The sequence below is a fragment of the Diprion similis genome, chromosome 2 (genome assembly GCF_021155765.1).
Source record: "Diprion similis isolate iyDipSimi1 chromosome 2, iyDipSimi1.1, whole genome shotgun sequence".
Classification (NCBI taxonomy): Eukaryota; Metazoa; Arthropoda; class Insecta; order Hymenoptera; family Diprionidae; genus Diprion; species Diprion similis.
Genome location: NC_060106.1, coordinates 22,127,228 through 22,141,348, shown reverse-complemented (window position 1 = coordinate 22,141,348; position 14,121 = coordinate 22,127,228). Strand labels below are relative to the sequence as shown.

The following is a 14,121-nucleotide window of genomic DNA, read 5'->3' as shown; positions in this document are numbered from 1 at the left end:
AACGAACCGCGAGCTCGCCCCGAGTCTACGGAGTGCGGAGTTGTATACGAATCATGGCGACACCCGACCCCGTAGACCCGGCTACCCTAGAGATTAAGACCCGTAGCATAGAACAGACACTACTCCCTCTAGTAAAACAGGTAAGAAAGTTTAAAGACAACCAAGACATTCACCCATTCACTATGCATTTTGCCTCTCGCACCGAACGTTTTTTCTCTCTCACCGATTTTACCCTGATTCGGCTCTCTCTCTCTTTCTCTCTCTCTGTCCATCCATCTCTTAGCTGTCTATCTGCCTATCTGTATTTCGTATCTACGCACTTGCATTGCTAGCGTTGAGTACATATGTATACGTATGTATATATGTATAAACGTATACGTGAACACCGGTGTCAAATATGTAGTGTGTTAAGTACGATGATCTGTTGCACCCACAGCACGCCTCTCTCTCTCTCTCTCTCTCTCTCTCTCTCTCTCCCGTATTCACCGTTCTCCGTTTTTCTCTTTCCCGCTCGCCTGATCGCTCTCCTGCTTCTTCTTTTCGTCTCACGATCAGCGACACGTGAGAGAAAAAGAGAGAAATATATAGAGAGTTTCGGGGAGAAACGGGGCCGAAGGGAGAGACGGAGATAGCACGAAACCAAACGCAACTGCTGTGACCGCGAGAGCGTGCCACGCTACTAAAATGTGTGAATCTTACCGAAAGTATCTCGAAATAACTTTCCTTCCGTTCGTAACTTTGGTTTCGATTTGACATTATAACTGATAGTATCATATCCTGTAACAAAGTGCCGGGAAATTTTAAATTCTTGGGGTGGTTGGACTGTTTACTTTTAATTTATTATACATTAGCTGCTGTGATTCGCTTTTTTAAAGTCAACGAATAATTCATTGTCAAGATTAATACCAAGTGATTATTGAAAAGTTGTGATTAATTTCCTCCTCCCCCCCCCCCCCCCCCCCCTGATTCGAGTGTTGTCAATTTTGCAACCAATCGAGTCTGTGTGAAATTTCTCAAAGTAGTTTCGAAGGTAACGCTGAATAAATTTCCATCAATTTACGGGGTGAATCTTGTCAACTTTTTATCATAAGCAGTCGTTTGCTATTCGTCTGCATCCAGTGATACGTATTCAATTGCAGCCAGCTGCAAAGTACCAGACGTTACGACACGTTCTTTAATCCCTCACCGCGTGCCGGGCAACTGCACATATTGCTAAGTATACTGGCATAACATATTCTAAATCTGACGTTTTGCGTGACGAGCCGCCGCCTTCACCGACTGACAACCTCTACAGTCATGCTTCAGTCTCTCGTGACGACGACAGCTTTGACTGATCGTTGAAAACCGTATCGTAGGCGACACTTTTTCTTCCTCTTTAAAGTGAGAAGCAAACTTCATGACCGATTTTCCCACAACGTTACGTAACCTGGCTTGCCGTGGAAAACAATCCTCCTACTTGTTTTCCCAACAACTAATCAATGCACTGTTGCAACTAGTCGCCTGCAACCCGCGATCGTTAATTTCACCCTACTTAGTTGTAAATTTTCCATACTTCGCTTACGAGCGTCCACCTGTGTTTATAATCAATATTCGTTAACAGCCGTGCGTAGATAAACCACCCTTCCTTTCTCTGAAGTAAGAAACTTTTCAGCCTGCTTCACTCTGCACGAATTTTTCCATTACGTTACATAATAAAATTGCTAACATTTCTGTACTCCGTAATCACGTAACTGTTCCATGGACATTTTAAAGTATCTCTCTATGCATATTGCGATTATTATAATTGTTATTATTTGTTTTTTTCTTCTCCTCGTAAACTTATATAGGTTTTCAAACACACAAACCATAACAACTCCGAGCTTGTGTAACGACACTTAATTCATACTTGATCAATCGAATCACCAAAGTAACGGGAAGTGCAAATACAAAAGTTAAAGTTGGAGTAAACAAGCGAGAACGAGGATAACGAACATTAAAGTGGTCGCTGAATTGGCTCCCGTCCTACCACGGATTGGCATTCGTTTGGTCTGTGACTAATATCAATCAGTTCTGTCGTTTCATCTTTTTTCACACTTCATAGCCGCACACGTGAACTTGAGCTGCGTGAATTTTCCTCGAGTAAAATTGCGTTCTTCGTATACCTTAAATACAGGAGCCTCCGAACCTTTGAAAAATCGAACTGAAAAAATGACATAGCAAAACGTTCCATAACTCGGAAAAAAACCTCTGTTTTTGCAAAGTGTCAATTTCGCAGTCATTCGTGATCGTTGAATTTTTTTTCACGTCGCGTCTTCTTTCGCTTCGATTCTCACTCGCTGTGTCATATTCCCTATTTCCATTATAATCCTACGGCATCGAGTCCGGCTTCCGAGTCACCTACATTACATCGAGAGTAGGTTTGCATCGACTCTGTCGAATGTGTGCGAAATTGGGCGATAGCTGAGTGAGTGTCCGCAACACGGCCGTGAGATGGAAGCTAAAACCTTTTTTTTTTTTTTTTTGCGACTCGAGTCCATCCGGACAGCCCAACTTCCGCCTCGAAGATACGTCGCCTCCGGGGGTGGGGGTGGAGGTGGAGGTGGGTGCAGGGAAGGCGAGCCTCGGTTGTTGGTGCATGGCACGGGGCCGATCGTTACGAACTGCACCCACTTGTTAGAGCTCCGTCTAGTCGAGTCCCCCCCACCCCCTATTCCAGACCCCCCGCCGCCCGAACGACGCCACCCGCCGCGCACTCCAACCCCTTTTTATCGGCGTCGTGGTCGTGTGTAGTTACTACCCGCGTACGTTGACATAAGCATGGCTTGAGGCGTGCGCTTGCTTGCAGCGTGCTTGTTGGCCACAATGTGCATTTTGGCGGTGACCGTGAATCCTGGATATTGCCCGAGTTGCTCCTGCGTAGGATTAGTCTTTCCGAAGTGGCGATATCTGTCCGCAGCATACTGTAGGAGAGAGTTTGAAGGTACGGGAATTCTGGAATTGACCTCTGCAGGGGCGTTAGGTCTGGCCACTAAGCCAGAAATAATCGATGCATCGATTAAGTAAAGATTAATCGATTTATCCATTTTTTCGTTTTTTTTTTTTTTAATGGTGCATATGAAACAAAAATTTCGTGAATTTCAGTACGTAGTCTCAAGTTTTTTGATAATTTATAGGTTCGTTGAAAATATTTTTCTATTTCAGGTGTGAATGTTCATTTATCTTTCGTTTATTATATCAAGTATGTACTCAGTAAGTAAGACAATGATAATAATTGATACTTTATGAGAGTAAAAAAACAAAAACCGAGTGCGAGGAAAAGTAATCGATCAATTTGGTCGTTCTTATTAGGTCAGACGTTGTGACACAATACGTAGAATTATTCTGTATGCGGAAAATTTTCATCAGGATTTATCTTCGACTCTGCCACAGGAATGACGATTAGTTCTTACCTTCTTTTTGGAGCGTGAAATATTGTGAAAGTCCGACGTACTATCGAGTATCGTGAAATCCGTTCGAACGCCTTCCGTATTGAATATAAATTCACACGTGGAATAGGTCCGTGGTTTCGATTAAATTTTTCTTGCGTATTGGTATATACGTATAAATTCTGCGTCATTGAATACTATATGGGAATGTCAAAAGGAAGTCTCTGAACTTTTCACAGTCTTGAGAGACCTTTTGAAATCCATGAGAAACCTCGCAAGGTCCTCATCACGTCTTGCAGTGAAATTCAATCAGATCGCGTACGGAAGAAATGTGACTTGGAAGTCGCGTAGAAAATGTTCAAGTTCACATTGAATCTTGAACTTGGAATTTGTAAACCCTGATCGTAAATTAAAGTATATGCGTTTGTTTTTTCAATTATGACTTAGTACAGTTAGAGTTCGATTTTTAAGGCACTTTTCCAAAACTTATCAACCCCTCGACTGGCTTCAATGAAATAATCGGATCCGATTTTGGCAACTTTCAGATCATCGAAAGCGAAAGAATTTTGAGCGCATTATTTCTGCGAAGATGATTAACTACCTCCTTTTCGTCCGGAAAAAGGTAGAAAAAATTGAAAAATTCAAAAAAGGAACCGCGTACTCCGAGCCGCGGGCTTGTATCCGGGTGGAGAGAATTCCTGAAATATTCAACCCTCGGTAAATTCCTCCGCTCGAGTGAGGTTGACAAGAACAAACAACCCGGGGTGCACTTTACGAGGGAACCTTCGTTTCCGTTTTCTATTTTTCACCCCTGGCGTTTTTGTCTCCCTTACTCCTCTCCGCAACCCCACATGGCACGACGGCGACCTGGTTTTCAAATTTCAACGCAACCCCGCCGCAGTTGATTCCGCGTGTCCGGTTTCTAGCCTGTCTTGCACTTTTGCTTCTCTGTGAATGAATCAATAGCCCCCATTCCCATCCTCATCCCCATCCAGAGATCCTAGATCCGACGTAGGTCGATACGCACCCCTCTTAAATTTCCCTCCCCGCTTAGGGCGACTCGCACCTGCCGTTTGTCGGTCAAGTTGAAGCCGTCGCGGACGCTGCCGTTCAATGCCAACCTGCGCCTCCGCTCCGCGTCGGAGTGCAAATTGGGGGCTGCTCAGGATGAAGGGGATGCTGCACGCGTATTCAATATACCGAATTACCTCGTACGACTAATTTTCAGAACAATCCTAGACCAAATTATACAGCAGATTTTTGTTCTCTTCGTATTCAAGAACTTGCAGTTGGTGAAAACAACTAATTAAAAAAAAAAAAAACTTTCGTGCTCCGTCGGTACAATATGGAAAAAAGGTAACTTTCTGCAGATTTCAATCAATGTATAATATACATCATGTATATACAACTTTATATCGGGGCGAGAGAGGAAAATAGAGGTAGAAATATTTTTTTGTTCGTCTTGTCTTCAATTAACAGAGTCCACAAGCGTTACAAATATTAATTTAACTCTTGTTTGACGCACTTTTGTAGAATCACACAGTTGACACACTGTTTCGGTCGTTTGTACCTGAGTGACAAAAATCGTTATGAAAATAAAACTATTGAATATTTTTGCTTGATAATTTTTTTGCAAGTTCTTTGAAAGGTTACTTTTTTGAAACGATATAAGTTATATGACCCGATTTTCTTAGATTTAGGTACTTTAAATTAATGAAGACAAGGCATGGGGTCGTTTTCACCCCCACGGTGTCAGCAGGGGTTAAAAAAACGTCCACAGTTCCCTGGAAAATCGATAATTTAAAAAGCGATTATCTTCGCAACATGATTCCCGGAAAAGATAGTCGATGAATAACGACTGGACGTACCTAAATACATCAAGTATCATTTCATAAAATCTGAATTATTTAATGGTGAAGGGAAATTCCATTTTATTGCTATCTTCAAGATTATAAGCATGGAAAACGCAGAAGACGTAAGATTCGTGAATATATCAGAACGGTATTGAGTTTTTTTAATTTTCCTTCTACCGTTTCCCTGCATTTGTCACTCTTCTCCATTCTTCCTGTACTTGAATGACAAGTAAGTAAAGTGGGAACATACGAGTATACGCATGTGTGCGCTGAGGTAATCCGTGCGTGGATTTTTACGGAGGAAACTGTAGGTCGTCTTCAGTAATTTAGGAGCACGTCGTGACGTAAATAACAGTCTCAAAGACTGGAATAGGTGGCGGATATAGGAAGGATCGGAAATCCCTCAGAGATTGGTTGAACCCTCCCCGAGTATCCTGAGCCTTTCGTTCCATCCAATACACCAGGAACCGATCGTACGTACACCCCAAATGCTGCTGAGGTCAGGTCTTAGATTACCGGGAAACTGATCGATCCCGAAACATCTTTCATTTTATGAACATCTCATAAGTGTGATTTAAAAATGAAAAATACTTGGTTGAAAAATTAATAATTCAGAAAAATGGTGATGTTGAAATTGACTTGGCAAACTTGGCCGGTGTGGACTACTATATAAAAAAGTTTTAAGGTTACTTCGTAAATTCTAAATCAGATAGCGTTAGATCGACGTCGAAAATAAGAAAATTTCGTGTACGATTGATAGAATAAGGCGTTCGAAGAAGGGAATCGTAAAATTTTTGATACCGGGCTCTCAGCTTTTGAGTGCCTTGAGTTTTATCGCCAGACGCGGAGTTATGCATAATGCACCGTATACGCACGGCTTAAGTGATGGCAGGAAACACATTATTCAAATGTGAAAGCGATAATAAGGGTCGAGGCACGTGTTAGAAACGATGCTGGAATTTGAATATTTACAAATTTATAAACACTGGAGATAAATGATAATCCAATTCCGTTCCATCGCTTCATGCGAACTGAAATCTATCGCGATGATCGGATATCTCGAAGAGGAAACTCGCATTGACCCCCCCCAATGGCAATAAATAAAAATAATGTGGAACACATCGTTCGGCATCGATCCAAATGGTACCCGACCTACAATATCACCGGAGTTTAGCGTCAGACAGAAGCTATTCCAACAGCACAACATGCACATTACGCTATGACACATACCGCGAGAGACACAAGACAGCAAGGATGCGGTTCGCGTCTCCGTTATCATTAATATGAGGACAATGGGACGCGAAGCCAACTGTGAACTCCTTCATCTCACCCGCGTTCGGTCTGAATAGATTTCAATGTCCAAGGACTTACGTCGTATTCCGTAAGTGACGTTTTCTTCAGGAATATTCCATTTTACGTAATACTTGCAAGGACATCGTACGTGAATAAATACTCAGCTCTAATTTTTTTTTTTTTTTTTTTTTATATAAGAATGGCTCAATTTTTTCTATTCTACTTCAGTGATCAAATTTATCTTGAGAAAATAATTCCATGTTTGATTGGAATGATAGAGGATAAAATTGATAAGTCATCAATCTATGTGGAAAATTTGAGGCAGTTTTAAATTTCCTCGAGTAAAGGATTCCTTGATTTCGTTTTCTTTGATTTTTGTAAGAACTGTGTAATTTGTGCCATGATATTTTCTGATGGAATCGATTGAAGAACAGGAATTCGCGTACATATCGTTGCCCTATCATTTGCAATCTCGTTGATTCGTGTCTACTGACAGTGTGGCTTTTTTAAAAAACACTCTGCAGTATCTTAACTGTCGGATTTTTCATGCGAGGATCTCGGAAAGAATTTTCTTACACGAAAGAAATCCGTTTTATCGTTATTAAATTATTGCGCACGGATCTGCGAGTCTCGGGATGCAGAATAGAATCGTAGAACACATGGGATTACGCAATAATTTTATCTCCTTCATTTCCAGAGATGAGAATTTTTTAGAAAATAAATTTATTCCATCCCGCGAACAATAAGTGAATTACAATAACGGCTGTCTGGAAGGACATTCGCGGCAACTCTGCTTCGGACAATTTAATGAGTTTGCGCAATTACATGAATAATTGTGTGACAAAAGATTTGACAAACCGTGATCGAGAACACTGATAACGATCTGAAGTCTGAGCGTTCAATTCCAAGTTTCACACTTTTGTTATTCAGATTTTTTTCTAAAGACAATCGAGTTCCTGATCTTACAAAAAAAATAATCATAATACTATCTCATTAAGAGATAATAGGAGGGAAGCGGGTCAAGGGGTGATCGGAAGATCCAGCCGCATAGCCTATTCATTGCGTATCTTTGAATCTGAGGAGTCGTCTTTGTATTTCTACTTTGCGAAAACGACAATGATTGACCTCGGATAAAACGAGTGTATAGAGTATAGAGTCGACGCGAATGGGGACAAATGGTCAAAGTTGTATGGATGCAAAAGAAGATAGATAAGTTTCTCAAGAACGGTACAAGGCTAATTAATTCGGTCACCCAAACGCCCTGCTGCGTCTTTGGATCGTGGACAGTATCAACTTTCTTGTGCATATAATTACCTACGTCGTAAAACATAGAGTGAAAAGGCTGCCGAGGATGATAATAATATTGGAATGATCGCTATAAAAATAATGGGCGAAGAATAAGACGGATATGAAAAGGATTATTAATAATACGCAACTGCGTTTTAAGTTATTACACTGGCTAAGAAAAATTCACTTTTTGTTTTCAACGTGAAAACTGCGTAACTGCTTGTGTTAGGAACAAGGTTTAGTATAATAGAATTGATATTAGAATATTTTAGATACGAATAGATTTATCGTAATATGATTTTTGTACTTTTTTAAATACGTATCTACCCTCGTTATAAAACCATATTTACTTCCATTCGATCGGATCTAACTTTTGTCAAATGTTTATCGTTTTGATTAACCTTTTTCGATTGATGGTGTTTTGTCATTTGTTCTAATTAACTAACCGGTATTTATTATAAGTAACAAAACACTCCGAATCAAAAAAAGAAAGTCAAAACGATAAACATTCAATGTTACTTGTAGTAGCTGTACGACAAAAATTCAATCTGATCGAATAAAAATAGATATTCTTTTCTAACTAGCTTAGAAGGGTACCTATTTCAAAATTATTAAGCACCTTCCTTGTTACAAAATATTGTTAATCAGCGTTATATTCTCACGCGCACGTATCTTATTTTTTAACACACTTGGAATTTACGTAGGAATAAATTTTCACGATCGATAAAGGAAAAAAAAGAGGCAAAGGAGATGGGAAACGAGAAGAGCCACGGTCTTCTGCTGGCCTTTGTCGCTCCTGCAGATTCAGGGTGAACTACGAGGTAATTTTATAAGCTGAATTATTAGTTAGTTATTAAACTTTGTTCGGACTACCGGCGCAAAGCTTAACAAGGCATTACGAGATTAAGTCCGCGAGAGCTTGCAGGATAGTTTTGAATCTGAAATATCACGGTGCAGCTGTGATCATGGAACTAAACCACAACCGCAATGGTATTGCGGAGCTCGTGTATCAGCTCGCTGGAAACGAGGACGAGAAAATTGTCTAATTAACCATCTCTCAGCTAATTTCCGCTCCGACTATAATCCGTGCTGCATAGATCAGCACTTTTCTTGCCACTTTGAAATCCATGCTATTTTGCCATTTCGCTACTGTCTAATTAACGAATCGCATTCTTCGTCTCCCATCGCAAATGTTTTATTACCAGATATCATACTTTTCGGCATCGCTTTCGATCCCGATCGATTTTCTCCCAACATTTCGCAAATGCCACCCTCTGTTTCACCCCTGACACTTCGAATTACGTTCCTTCGCATTTACACGCAGTTGCTCGCATTTGCCAGTATTTGCTAAATGCGCGATTTAAGAGGGACCAGGCTTTGAGTCTTGACACTCTCTCTCTCTCTTTCTCTCTCTCTCTCTTACCCTTGGAGGGCGAAAAATAATCCAGTCGAAATCTGTATCGATCCTGGAGCCGAGCAGCTCGGACCCGAGAAAACGAGACTTTCTAGGCGACGAAACCGCCTCGAGGTACGAAACCCGTGAGAAATCTCATCGTTAGGTTACTCTTTTAAACAGCCCCCAGTGACTCGGTTCTTTCTCCGGCGTAAAGAGACGCCGGTTTCATTGACGGCGGAAAAGACTCAGCTGAAGAGCGGATGCTGCAAATTCCCGGCCATCCTAAGGACTCCGGGACGCCCTTCCTTCGCGATTTTACGCGACACTCGCGCCTCTTCATCACCCTTTTTCTTTTCTTTCACCCCTCTGCTTCCCTCTTTTCTTCTTCCTCCCAATAACGATGCCGGCTTCCTCTCCAAGATCATCTCGGCAGGTCCGTAACGAGAATATCGAGACTCGGGTTTCTCCACGGGATTTATTTCGTCCTTCGAGTCGATTTCCGGTGAGAACCTCTGCCTGGCTGCAAACTTTCGCAGCTGTTTGCGACTTTTTTTTTACTCTTAGTCTGTAACATTTTTATTGAATATCACGAGAATTGAGAGGATAATATAGATCGAATTCCTTTCAAATTCGCGTAGGTGTTACAAGATATCGCACAGATTCTCGGACGTTTACGCATAGGTTATAGTCGAGAAAGGGATGAATCGGCACTTTTCCTCATATCCAACGGTTCCCACCCCACCAACCATGGATGAATAGCTTTTGAGCATCGGAAAGATTGCCGACGTCGCCTCGCTGATGAATGTGAAAAAAAAATTCAGAGACGATAGTATGCAGAGAGGGAAAAGTGCCGGAGTAATAACGTTAACTTTGTCCCGGCTTCGATGCGAGCGAGCCTCGAGGGGATTTCACACTTCAGTTTAACCGTAACGCAAAGCTAATTCCAAGGCTGTTTAATCTTTCAAGCATTGTGTACCCCGAGACTTGCGATAAACTCTCGAGTATATCACCAGCTCACTCACTCGGCGACGACTCCTTTGGCCGGAGGATTCGTTCGAGCGGAATATAAGCCGAAATACCAGATCCGGTTGTATTTAAGCTTTTGAGAAAAACGATTCTCGGATATTTTATTTCAATCAAACTCGGCGAGATGGTGGTCGAGAAAGATTTGTCGTACGGTTGACGAAGCACCCTCTGCAACAAGTCGAACAAACCTCACATATATCGTCTTGCTTATTTCCAATTTGACGAATGGAGTGGGAGAGCATTTTTATTACTTAAGTTTCTTAATGTGATCAGCTTTTGGAAAAAGACACATATTAAAACGGAAAAAAAAGTCGGATTACATTCCTCGAATTCAATATTCGAACGGTGTGAAAAAGTACGTGTTGAATGTTTTTACCACCCCCTCCAGGGTATCCTGCCAAGTTTGATAAAAACTGAAAGGACGCACTTTGCCAGGTTCGCTGATCAAAGTGGTGATGCGGAAAATTGACTTTTTTTGTTCGGATAGAAATTTCTTAAGTTGATCGGACTGATACGATTATTACGAAGTTTATTCGAATCAACTATTCTCACAATTGCGATTCGACTTTAACAACACAGAGTCGTTTTCACGACGAATACAAAGCTGCTTGGACAAACAGGGTTTCAAAAGTGGCGTTTCGCATCATTCCAACTCGCTACTTTTCATTAAACAAACAACCGAACAGTGAAAAAAGAAACCGCCTCGGTCTGATTTCTGACCTGGTTGTTCTACGTATCCACCCAGTGACGAGGCGATGGGTATCACGTCGGTTTTCAGAGCCCTGCGGCGCCCTCCTGCCCTCCAAGGAAATAGACGTTGGGTATCGGTTTTTTTTTCAATAGAACAGAACCCTCTGTAATCAGATTCCGGTGGATTTATGAGCAATCGAAAGACCTTTTTTTTCACCCTCTCGAATTTAGCAACACTTTCGTAAGAAATAGTTGTTACTTTCCATGAACGCGTAAGAAATTGGAAAAATAATTATTACTGAAAAATAACTCGCTTGCATGATTTAATATTTCTGAACGCGTCGTTGAATGCAGATTTATTTCCGGTTTAATTTCGTTCATACGATTAATCCGTTTTTTACATTCTGCTTCAGCGACAAAATTTTTCGGTCCAATATGGAACCGACTAATTTTCAGGTCTTTGAAGTAAAGCTGAACGCAGCTTAACTGTGTTACAGTATCCCAAATAAATTAGCTTGAATTAAAACTTCGTTCAACCGCGATGAAATTCAGTTGCGAAATTCGAATGCGAAAATTTCGCAACGCAGTTGGAACTCGACGTATTTCGGTCGCTGCACCTATCGACCGTTTAATCGAATCAATTGAAAACTAGTTGCCCGAAATAAATTCGTTAGCCTCGGCGACACGCGGTATTACAAATAGAATCAGTCGTAGAGGAGTCATGCGGCCAAATCACGTGTTCAACTCGATTATTCCGGCATCTCAATTTTTGGTCTAAAAAACTTAGTAACACAATAGATGAAATTGTGAATAAAATTCGGGTCTAACCTCAGTTGCGAAGTAAAATAAGATCTAAGGCATAGCAGAGGGAAATATGAGATGGTTTTCTCTTCATGGTATTAAGATCTTGGAAAGGGTGAAAAACCGCTCGAGAAGATCCGGGAAAAAGTGGACCAGCTGACAAAGAAAGCCCCGTGCGGAGGGTCGCGCTGTCATTGAGCGAAGGGCTAACGTCTCGAGTTAAAAGAAAGTGCATATTTCCCTTATTTCCCTCCACCCTTGGAATGCATAAAGCTTGAAATATATCTCGAGGGCGGGGTCTCGACGTTTATTGCGGAGATAAACTTGGGATAAAATGTAGTAAGACGAATTCAGGGGTGCAATTTTGAATCGGTGGCGGTGAAACAGAAATTCCAATATGGCGCCAGCGGCTGGGTTCGGAGAATACGGTCCTGACGCGTATTGATTGTTGTCCGGGGGTTCTGCGCGCAGAGTCCTCCCTCCTTCTCGATCCCTCCCCCCCCCCCCCCCTCGCCCTCTCTCTCTCTCTCTCTCTTCGCCCCCACGCCGTTTTCACCCCCAGAGTAGCGGGAACGCCGATCCGTGCAGAAAGCCTGCTCAGTCTTCCTCAGGCACGCAACACGCCCGGTACCTATCTCAACTAAACTCACACACTCTGTCATTCTGCCACAAACATACACAAGACACTCCGACATTCTGACACACGACTACCTCACTCGCTCACAGTCAGTTCCACGCCACTGATCATCCACGCACTACTTCGGCGTCACTCGTCATCTTCATCTTCATCTTCTTGTTCTCTTCTTCCTCCTCCTCCTCCTCCTCTTTATCCTTCTTCTTCTTCCTCCTCGTCATTCTTACTCTCACTCTTTCCTCCTCCTCGACTTCTTCGTCATTGAAATCACCCACCGTCTCTCTTTCCGGTGGGGTTCAGAATCGCTGCCCAAATTTCGCGCGTGTCAAACGTCGCTTGGTCGCTCTGTTCGAATATAGAAAGACAAAGCTCGGCTAGCCAAGTTGAACCGACGAATTAATCAGCCTGTTTGGCCGGACCCGCTATTCGTAATAACGAGGAGTGACGACGACTGGGATGCAGGCGTTGAAACAGTGAGAAAGGAGAAAAGCTGACCGGCACTCGAGACCATCTCACGCTCTTCGTTGCGACATCCGCCGCTTCTTTATCCGCTCTATTCCTTATCTCGTATACCGAATATACCTCTTGGCCTGATCCTCTCTCTCTCTCTCTCGCGAGATATTTCGCCGAACACGAACGGGGTTCGCAATCGTTGATATTACACTTTCGCTTCGTTCGTTATTAAAGCTCCAGCCACGATGATGATGATGATGATGATGATGATGATTATGATGATGATGATGATGATAATTTAAGTCGCGAGAAAAGTGATACACGCATAACAATCCGACGACGACGATGATGCGGATGATGTTTATGATGATGACGATGACGTCGACGAAGTAAGGTCGAGATACCGAGACTGTACCATAGAGAAAGAGAGAGAGAGAGAGAGAGAGAAAGAGAGAAGGAGGATAACCTTCGAGGACGATCCGTACCTACTAGCCTGCTGCTGCACACTTGTTAATTCGACACCGAATCACCAACCGCTACTACAATATTATAATGAAACAGATGTACAATGTTGACCGTTTAGAGTATATATTTTATCGAATCTGAGGCATAAATAGCTCGTACGAGGTGTATTATACCGTATGTTGTTGTTACAGAGAAATTTATATGAAAGAGAGAGATAAAGAAAGTGACAGAGAGACGTAAAAAACAAGAAGATTACCTGTACAATAAATATATATTATACACACACACACATACACATATATATATATATATATAACACATGCATACAAAGCCACACACATGCCTGCGTAGATACAGACATATTATATACAATATATACGTTATATACCGTGTATAAATATATACAGTATACAGACACAGTAAAACAATAAATACCGTTAACGGTGATAAGGTGAATGTAAATCGTTGTACGAAGGGCGATATCGTGAACAACAACGCGGTTCGTTAGTAAGTCGTTCAGAAGGCGCGCGCGCTGCACTACCTACCCTCGAATCGCTCGAAACATGTACGAGGGAGGCATGGCTGCTGAACGACAGGTACGTTTTCATTTTTCAATGAAATCTAGACAATTATCCATCTCGACACGAGCCAGCCTTTTGCAGTCTCTCACATTCCACCCACCACCACACGGTTCCATCGAGCAAATTATTATTTACATACATACACACATACGTACATACATTAACTCATCGCTGTTTGTATGGATGTAGATGCTCTTTAGATACACGCCGCAGTACATTCATGTTCTTCTTACCACCC

At 42.0% G+C, this 14,121-nt stretch overlaps 2 protein-coding genes across 4 annotated transcripts in view; both read left to right on the top strand.

The window, feature by feature from the left end:
• Window positions 1–14,121, top strand: part of LOC124416375 (myosin-IIIb-like) — a 45,569-nt gene that overhangs the window by 21,913 nt on the left and 9,535 nt on the right. The window contains exon 15 of one of the 2 annotated variants that reach the window (XR_006930764.1): window positions 11,602–11,612. The exons of the other annotated variant lie outside the window; for it this stretch is intronic. The gene's annotated coding sequence lies outside the window, so the exon portion shown is untranslated. Of the gene's footprint in view, window positions 1–11,601; window positions 11,613–14,121 lie in introns of those variants that run through there. 2 annotated transcript variants of the gene reach the window in all.
• The window catches only part of LOC124416376 (alpha-catulin), a 37,580-nt gene continuing 23,474 nt past the window's right edge, over window positions 16–14,121 (top strand). For both annotated transcript variants that reach the window (XM_046897375.1, XM_046897373.1), the window contains exon 1: window positions 16–140. In XM_046897375.1, the coding sequence (XP_046753331.1) occupies window positions 54–140 (87 nt within the window). In that variant the 5' untranslated portion in view covers window positions 16–53. The remainder of the gene's footprint in view (window positions 141–14,121) is intronic.